This window comes from Dioscorea cayenensis, chromosome 4, assembly GCF_009730915.1.
Source record: "Dioscorea cayenensis subsp. rotundata cultivar TDr96_F1 chromosome 4, TDr96_F1_v2_PseudoChromosome.rev07_lg8_w22 25.fasta, whole genome shotgun sequence".
Lineage (NCBI taxonomy): Eukaryota > Viridiplantae > Streptophyta > Magnoliopsida > Dioscoreales > Dioscoreaceae > Dioscorea > Dioscorea cayenensis.
The window spans coordinates 1,056,368-1,065,992 of NC_052474.1; the positions used below are offsets into that span (position 1 = coordinate 1,056,368).

Consider the following 9,625-nt stretch of genomic DNA (forward strand, 5'->3'; position numbering starts at 1 on the left):
ATTTAAGACCTGAGTTTTACATGTTAATAGAAAGTTACTTTTACTGATTAGATATTAATAAGTCTAGTCTAACACCTTTGATCTCAATTATGAGTTTACTTTATTTGACTCAAAGAACATGCAGAGCACTAAACACAAACAAACAAAGTGTATCATATACATATAGTGCGTATTAATAACGAGAATATCAAAGTTTTACAAATAAAGATAAAGGTGCAAACTGGCTTGCTTTAACATTGTGAGCCTAAACAAGGGAATTTAGTCATTTACTGCCTAGTTTTATTAACTAGCTTGCACTCTTGCCATTAATTTCAATACACACTTTGAGACAATCTGGTTGTTTGATGAGTTGAAATGCATCATTTATATCATCCAAAGCAATTTTGTGGGTCACCATCCTATCAAGTTGAAATTCCTGCAAAAGGAAGAAGAGCATTTCCGGTTGATACCCTTTCTGTATTTGATACACCAAAGCACTTGAATACTCTAAAAGCAGAATATTTCTAGACAAGGTACATATGGATAAAAAGCAGATAAAATAAGAGCTGGTATACCTTGTTCACACACTTGGCAATTAAGGCAGGCATGTCGGATTGAGGTTTGATCCCACCAAAGATGGAACCTTTCAATGTTCTCACGCCATGAATAAGTGCACCAGGACTGAATGGTACTGTTGGCTCCTTTGGAGTGCCCACAATGACAGTCACTCCTGTTCCCTGTCAAAACAGGAATAGGAGCCATGAGTAATATAAACACTAGTTCATTTCCTAATTTTCCTGCTTATTATGGTGATTTGCATCATAAAATGCCTCTCAAGAGGGGTTGACATGATAGCTTGAGCTATGTTGATTGTTGAAGCTAAACATAGGCATAAATGTCTATGATAATCCTTTACAAGCATCAATGAAGAATGATTGGTGAAGTAGTGCTAGTTGATTTTTATATATAGATCACTCTTTATGACCAGGTGAAAAACCCACATGCATTAGATTACTCTTTAAGTCAAGAAATGATGTGTGATTTACTCTTGTTCAACTTCTATAATTGTCACTGAATTGCAAAATTATGATCCTACAGACTTAAATTTGCTGTAAACAAAAAAAAACATACTTGCAGAAAATACCAAATATATTCAAAATTTAATGTGCGTAATTAATAGATTTGAACGAATATCTATTAGGTAACTTAACAAAGAAATTCACACATAATTGGCTAACCTCTAAGGTTGCTTCAATGGCTTCATTAAAAACTGAAGGAACTCCAGTGCAGTCGAAGCTGTAGTTGACACCCAACCCACCTGTCATATCCTTAATTGCATCCGAAATTGATCTTCCATCAAGTTCATTTGGATTGATAAAGTCTGTCATCCCAAATGCATATGCAGTCTGTTTCTTATTTTGAATCAAATCCACCCCAATTATTTTGCTTGCTCCCATACAATGAGCTCCTGCAATTGCCTATCATACAAGCCAAAAAATAAATAAAAAAAAAATCAGATCTTGCTTAATTAGTAATATTGAAGTGATTACAATGGTCATCCTACATAGGACATACCCCAGTCCCAACACCTCCAAGACCAAACACTGCAACAGTTGATCCCTTCTCAATCTTGGCCTCCTTCCATGGCATGCCAAACCCAGTTGAGAAACCACAAGAAAGAAGGCTGGCATGTGGCAGAGGTAATTTTGGATCAACCTTGACAACAAAGTTAACATTCACCACCATAAACTCACAAAACGTAGAACAAGTGAACATGTGGTAAAGCATTTGGCCTTTCACAGACATCCTAGATGTTTGATCAGGCATAAGGCCACTCAGAGAAACAGGGAACTTTAAGCATTTATTGGTCCTCCCAGAACTGCAATTCAAGCATTCCTTACACTCGGCTATAAGGGCCGGAATGACAGTATCTCCATCCTTCAGCTCCTCCACTCCTTCACCAACACTCTCCACAACTCTACACAGATAACACCAAAAAAAAACCCAGTAGTACAAAACTCCAAGTTCCTTTATTTCAAAAACAACCAAAAAAAACTCCATTTTGGCATTTTGAGTCTTTGACAAGCACATATAGCACCCAAGAAAAAATCAAACAGAGTGTGGTAGCCTTACCCAACTCCTTCATGGCCCAAAATTCGAGGGAACAGTGGCTAATCGGCAGTCAAGAAAACGAGAACAAGAACCAAAAACAACAACAACAACAATAAGAAGAAGAAACAACTGATTAAAGATCCATGAAATACAGTGGAGTTCTGCTCACAAAGGGAAAACCATGCCATCGTATTACGTCAGTGTGGCAAACGCTGGCGCACAGCATACGGACGCGAACCTCATACGCATGCGGCGGCTCAACCTGGATCTCCTCCACCGTCAGTGGCTCTTGAGGTTCCCCAACAAACAGCTCCTGTATATCCCAGCAATGGAAACAAGAGAACAAGATGAGCTAAGAAGAAGAAGAAGAAGAAGAAGAAGAAGAGAAGGCATAGTTCTCTCTATGAGTGAGAGCTTAGTACCTCTGCATGTAATGGTCTTCTTCATCTCCGTGGAGGAAGCCATGGCGATGTCTTCGTCTTCTTCGTCTTTGTCTTAATATCACCAAAGGCTTTGCTTGGGAGAGGTGAAGGAGGGGTTCATAATGGAAGGTAGGGTAAGGTAAAGGAAAGGAAATAGAATTTTTAAGTTATATTTTGTTTGGGACAAAGGTAAGATAAATGAAAATGTTTGGATTGAAGGTAATAATAGAGGGTAAGGTTTTATGGTAATATTACTAAAATACCCTTATAAGAAAAAAAAGACACATATGATATATAATTATGTAAAACTATCTACTCATTATATTTATCTATTAATACACAAAAGACACAAGACATAATAACAACAATAATACTAATATTAATATTAATATTAATATGAATACTAATATACTAATACTAATACTAATATGAACACAAATACTAATATACTAAAACTAATATACTAATAGTAATAATAATAATACTAATATACTAATAATATTAATAATAACACCCGTACTAATATGTTAACACTAATATGCTAATATACTAATACTCATAATAATAATAATAATAATAATAATAGTACAAATATATTAATATACTAATAGAAATACTAATAATACTAATACTAATAATATACTAATATATTAATACTAATATACAAATACTAATATGAACAAGAATACTAATATACTAAAACTAATATACAACTACTACTACTAATAATAATAATAATACCCGTACTAATATGTTAACACTAATATACTAATATACTAATACTCATAATAATAATAGTAATAATAGTACAAATATATTAATATACTAATACTAATACTACTAATACTAATAATAATATACAAATATAAATACTAATAGTAATAATAATAATAATAATAATTAATAATACAAATATATCAATATACTAATAGAAATACTACTAATACTAATACTAATAATAATATACTAATATACTAATACTAATATACAAATATGAATACTAATATAATAATAATAATAATAATAATAAAACGAGTACAAATATACTAATATTAATACTAATAATAATACATACATGTAATTATTTGGAAAGGTTGAGGGTATTTTGGTCAAGATGAAAATCAAAACCTCCTCAACCCCCCAATTTGGAGGGTTGAGAAAATGGGGTAAATGGAGGTTTCTCAACCCTCCATTTAACCCCCTAAAACCTTATCCTCTAGATAACCCTTGATCCAAACAAGGGATGGACCATAACCCTACCTTACAATACCCTCACTAACCCCCTCCCAAGCAAGGCCTAAGTAACAACGCTGCACAAATGCATGTTTTTTTATAACTTCTTCTCATAATTTTTTTTTTTTAAATAATATGCGACAAATATTTTATTTTTTATTTTTTATTTTTATGAATATAAACATTAGTACTGGAACCAACCTAAATGTACAGTATATATATAAATAAATAAATAATATAAAAATTCCTGGTGAACTTCTCACAAAAATTATATTTAAATATATAATGTATGTTTTCTTTCTTTTATTCAAATGATTTATCTATTTAAATAAAATATATATAAAAAAAATATGTGATGTCAAATTTAGCTATACATATTTTTTTATATACATCAATTATTAATTAAGCTTAAACTCTGATCTTTTCACTTGTCGCCATATACTTGTTTTGGTACCAATATCAATAACCATAGCCGGCCTAGATTTTTTTTTTTTTTTAAAGTCCCCAATTCATGACTTATTATTATTATTATTATTATTTAATTCTGCTATTTGTCATTGGTCTACTAACATTAGGGCGTGTTTGGTTCGCCGAAGTGGAGGCAGAAGTGGTCGAAAAAGATGAGTTCGGACCACTTCCTTGTGTTTGGTTCGCCGAAGTGGAGGCCGAAGTGGTGATTTGACAACTTCCAAAATCAGCCACTTCCGGATTAAAATCTCCGAAGTGGGATTTGAGGCAACTGACTTCCTTCATGTGGTGTGTCATGTGGGTTACTTAGGATCATCTCCAAAAAAATTTTAATAAATAAAATAAATTTGTAAATTTAAAAATTAAACCAATTTATTGTAAATATTAGTGAACCATTTAAGTTGTAATTTACGGGTTGATTTTTTTACAAGACTAAAAAAATAATTCAATTAAAAAGTTGGGAAATTAGAATTAAATCAAATTATTGATAAACCATTTAAAATTAATTTGTAACTTACGGGCTCATTTTTTGCAAAATAAAACAAAAATAACTCAATTAAAAACTTGTAAAAATTAGAATTAAGCCAATTTATGTAGATCAACTATTAAAAAAATATAATGTGTGGTAAATAAAAAAATAATTAACATAAAAAAACTTTTAAAAACAACATTATACTTTTAAAAAGCATTTATAATAACCTCTTTAACAAATATGGGCTAACCTCACCCCCTACTCAAGTGGTGATTATAACCTCACTTCGATGATACTAAACACAAAAGAACCGTTGAAATCACGTTTCAGGATTTTTCACTTCCATCATCCAAAACACATGAAGTGGTTCACGATGTCACAATTTCCTCTCAATCAAATACATGGAAGTAGAGACCTCCAACTGAATTCCACACTTCCACTGAAGTGGTATTTTCAGACTTCCATCACTTCGGTCATACACTTCCTAACCAAACAGGCCCTAAATATCCATTGAGATTCTGAGAAATAGAAGTTCATTTATAACATTATAACTCTAAATATTGCATTTTATTTTCTTAATAGAAAATTATTTATTCTCTTTCTGATAAAATTCTTGTATTATTTTAATATTTCTTTTTAATTATTATCAATTTCAATCTCAAGTGTGTAACAATAAGGAAAATAGGTATGGTTTTAAATTTATTTTATTTTAATATATTTTATAATTTAAATTAATTTTTTAAATTTTTACTCTTTCAAGTAGTTGATTGGTTTTATCATTTTTAACTTTAATATTTTATTTTTTGTAATTTTTACTATATCATGATCTATATCTTTTTCTTTATTTTTTATTCTGTAATTTTTTTAATAAAACTAATTAAAAAAATTTTGTTATAATTTTTTGCTTATAACATCATTTTTACTAAAGTCTAGACCAGACAGTTATTTATTAAATTTTCAAAATTAATAGCTTATTAATTACATGACATGGTTTTTATATCAACTTCAAATAAAATTAGAAAATCCCAAGAATGATCTGGACTAAAGGCCCCTAGATTGATCCTTAGCAAGAATGACTCTACACAGTTATCATTTTTAGAATATTCTATCTATCTTTTTTATTTTTATAACGAAATTGTAGTTTATCCAATTTTATCAAAAATAAATAAATAAATAAATAAAATTAGAGAATAAGTTCATTATGACCATAAATTATTGATTTCAAACTTTATTTGCATTATCTCACTTGATAAAAAGATAAATATGCAATACATGTACCATCACAATGGCTAATGGAGTAGATTAAAAAGGCAAATATTGGTCATTACATGAACATTCATGTAAAACACTGCTTCTACTCTCCCATTTCACTTCCACCCATGTTCACCACCACCTTGAGACAATCTGGTTGCTTAAGTAGTTCAAATGCACGATTGATCTCATTCAAATCAACTTGGTGGGTTAACATGCCATCAAGATCAAACTCCTGCAAACCAAAACCAAAATTTTCCTAATTACTTTCTCAATCCTAATTAATTTCATTTTAATCATCTGATTGCAAGATGGTCTACCTTATTGATACACTTGGTGCAGAGTTGTGGAAGATCAGAGTGAGCTCTAACGCCCCCCATCAAACATCCTTTTATAGTTTTCCCAGCCATCAAAGTCCAGTAAAGGATTGGAACATGTTTCTGAGCTACAGTTCCAATAAACACAGTAACTCCACTTCCCTGCACAATCTCACTTACATAAATTCATCCAATTTTGACACTTGTATATATATATATATATATCTCATACCATTTTAGTAGCATCAAGAGCTTCATTGAGCAAAGATTCAACTCCAGTGCATTCAAAGCTATAATCAACACCAAGTCCATCAGTCATCTCCCTCACCTTGTCTGCAATAGACTTGCCATCAAGTTCCTTCGGATTGATAAAATCAGTCATCCCGAAAAACTCGGCCTTGGATTTCTTATAATCATTCAAATCAATTCCGATAATTCTACCAGCTTCTAAACTTCGAGCTCCGGCTACAGCCTAAATGTATGCACATTCACTAAAACAATACAACTATATAAAATAACAATGTAATACAGAAAAAAAAAAAAAAATTACCCCCATGCCGACACCTCCAAGGCCGAAAATTGCGACACTTGAACCTTGTTCAATTTTTGCCTCCTTCCACACAGCACCAAACCCGGTGGAGAAGCCACAAGAGAGTAAACTAGCATGCCGGGGATCGATTGCCGGATTAACCTTAACCACATAATTTGAGTTCAGAACAGTGTATTCTGAAAATGTTGAGCAAGTGAACATGTGATAGATCTTTTGTCCTTTGATAGACATTCTTGTTGTCTGATCAAGCATGAGACCAGTGAAACACAAAGGGAACTTATAGCACATGTTAGTCTTGCCTGTCCTACAATTAGGACACTCCTTGCACTCTCCTATAACTGCAGGGATTATAATGTCTCCTTCTTTAAGCCCTTCAACACCTTCACCCACACTCTCTATCACACTGTATGTATCAATGCTAACATGCATTAATCTGGAATCTGTATCTCCATTTCTATCAAATTACAAGTTTTAAAAATGAACATATATTTACCCGAAGCCTTCATGGCCGAGAACTCGAGGAAATAATGCCTACAGACAATGAACAACTTAATTTGGCTAATAACAGAAAAAGAAACTGTTTTCAATTCTTAGAACAAGGGCAAGAGTATACTTACTATTGGAAAGCCTTGCAAGGCTATTATATCACTGTGGCATATGCTGGCACAGAGCATCTTGACTCTAACCTCAGAGACACTTGGAGGCTCAACTTGGATTTCCTCCACTGTTAATGGCTTATCAGGTTCCCAACATATTGCAGCTGTTGCTCATCCATAGCCATGTGGTGGAAAAGATGGTCATTTTTAACAGTATCAACATTGGAAACTATGAATACAGAGATAGATAGATAGATAGATACCTTTTGCATGTTATGGTGGTCTTCTGGTCCTTGAGACTCATCTCAAACAGATTGATGAAATTTGATGGAATTGTGACTTTTGAATGCAGATACCTGCAACTTCACTGAAACTTGGATGCTATTGCTTAAATTATCTTTGCAGATATTTTGATGTCAAGTTTAAAAATCAAAGCTGCATGCATCAGCAAAACAAAAAAATATATATATAAAAATAATGTTAGATAGATGGCTTTGGTTGTTTTCCGTGTAAGACAAAGTTCAATACAAATAGTTTAGTGTCTTGTATGAATATTATATAGATAAGACCATTTGGAAGGCAGAAGCATTGCTGGCCTTGCTGATGCTTCTATTTTTTTTTTTTCGTTTTTTTTTACAAGAACAAACAGTTTGAAGTCCTGGTAAACTATTAGAACATGCACAAATCTTGGTAGAGCAAGTGGAGATAGGACCCGCACATACATAGGTGCTGGGTGACCACCCACACATAATCACCGCTCACATCTCCCAGAAATGTGCCCTCAACCGAGAATCGAACTCTCACCACTTGCTGAAGAGTTTTATCGGCGACTCATATATCAATAGACCATTTAGTCGTTGGCGATGCTTCTATTGGATAACAGATCAAAGCTTGACTGGCCAATTCAAACATTCAATTGGTCTCCCTTCAACATTTGGATTATATTAAAAATATAGATCATAAAACTAGATGCTTGAAGTGATAAATCATGAAAATTTATTGAAGTAAAAATTAAAAAAACAGAAGAAAACAAAGTACAACAAATCATTTTTTATTTTTATTTTTTATTTTTTTTAGAAAGCAGAGTAGAGTTTGTCGGTGCTTACCCAAAGGAGAAAGGACTTTTGAGCTGAATCCTGAACACAAGAGAGATGCAAAAATAGCAGCAGAATGAAGCACATGTAATCTAATTGTAATTGAGCAAAAGAATGTATTCAGTAATAAAGAGATACCAATCTATGCTTGAGAGGGTTGATTCATTCACTGCAACTAATGAGCTGTGCATAAACATACATGACAAGGACAACACCACATTCTCCCCCCCTGATCATTCTATATATCACTTGTGAAGAGGATTAGAGGCTGACTTGACGACGTCAGAGACTCAAGAACTAATCAATCTATGTCAAACAGATCACGTGAATGTGGTTTCAACAAAAGGCAGCTTTTTTTTTTGTTTTTTTTAATGATCAGGGAGTTAAAAAAGACATAGGCGTGCACAAAACTCGACGAAGTAAATGGGGAAAAAGTCAGTGCATATATGGGCACTGGGATTATCCGCACATAACCACTACTCACACTCTCAGAAATGTGAAAGGATTTTAAAAATAAAAAAATACTAATATAATAAATACCATTTGTAATACAACTAATAAGAGTTTGTTATTTGCAATTTCATTAATTAATAAATGATTGTTTTATTTTATTTGAGAAGACGTCTCATTAATGAAATAGTGTCTTATTAGTATAGTGGTGTACCTGTTTAATAAAGTGGTGTGTCTAATTAATGAAATAATGTGTCTTTTTATTGATGTGATATATTAAAGTGATGTGTCTTTTTAAATGACACTCATTATTAAAATGGTGTGTCTCTTTACTAAACACCACTTCATTCCTATAAAAATAATCTCCTACCATCATTCAAGTCAATTAAATGAAAAAAAAAACAAATTCTTCACAAGTTCATTTGCTTTGTTCTTTGAGTGCACAAAAGATAGAAGCAAACTTTCACTTTGTAAAAGTCATTATTGTCTTTGCTTGAGTTTGGAAGTGCAAACCATACTCAAGGATCTTCATCAGATCCCTAATAAAAAAATTCGCTATTCAATCCATTTTCGCATCCAAGGGTTTCAAATTAAGTGGAGGCGAATTAAAGCTCTAAAGAAAAAAATGCTTTCTCACGCCGAAGACTTATGCACTATTTTCTTTCTAATCTCTTCCTCTCT

General features: G+C 32.3%; 2 protein-coding genes across 9 annotated transcripts; both read right to left on the bottom strand.

The window, feature by feature from the left end:
- Nucleotides 1–123: 123 nt before the first annotated feature.
- LOC120257942 (8-hydroxygeraniol oxidoreductase-like) lies at nt 124–2,662 on the bottom strand. 3 transcript variants are annotated; one of them, XM_039265251.1, is made up of 7 exons: nt 2,514–2,662; nt 2,261–2,404; nt 2,113–2,150; nt 1,555–1,957; nt 1,218–1,457; nt 555–716; nt 124–415 (listed from the first exon to the last, which is right to left on the bottom strand). In XM_039265251.1, exons 2-7 carry the CDS (start codon nt 2,315–2,317, stop codon nt 287–289), a joined length of 1,029 nt encoding a protein of 342 aa, XP_039121185.1. In that variant the 5' UTR covers nt 2,318–2,404; nt 2,514–2,662; the 3' UTR covers nt 124–286. The 3 variants fall into 3 exon arrangements, with proteins under 3 accessions (XP_039121185.1, XP_039121184.1, XP_039121183.1); XM_039265250.1 differs by lacking the exon at nt 2,514–2,662 and having other exon boundaries at nt 1,555–2,150; nt 2,261–2,341; XM_039265249.1 differs by lacking the exons at nt 2,261–2,404; nt 2,514–2,662 and having other exon boundaries at nt 1,555–2,182.
- A 3,252-nt stretch (nt 2,663–5,914) lies between these two features.
- On the bottom strand, nt 5,915–8,706 carry LOC120257926 (8-hydroxygeraniol oxidoreductase-like). 6 transcript variants are annotated; one of them, XM_039265232.1, is made up of 8 exons: nt 8,507–8,706; nt 7,667–7,767; nt 7,422–7,566; nt 7,298–7,335; nt 6,805–7,207; nt 6,487–6,726; nt 6,258–6,416; nt 5,915–6,172 (listed from the first exon to the last, which is right to left on the bottom strand). In XM_039265232.1, exons 2-8 carry the CDS (start codon nt 7,702–7,704, stop codon nt 6,041–6,043), a joined length of 1,155 nt encoding a protein of 384 aa, XP_039121166.1. In that variant the 5' UTR covers nt 7,705–7,767; nt 8,507–8,706; the 3' UTR covers nt 5,915–6,040. The 6 variants fall into 6 exon arrangements, with proteins under 6 accessions (XP_039121166.1, XP_039121165.1, XP_039121163.1 ...); XM_039265231.1 differs by having other exon boundaries at nt 5,916–6,172; nt 7,667–7,835; XM_039265229.1 differs by having other exon boundaries at nt 5,916–6,172; nt 7,667–8,295.
- Nucleotides 8,707–9,625: the final 919 nt, after the last annotated feature.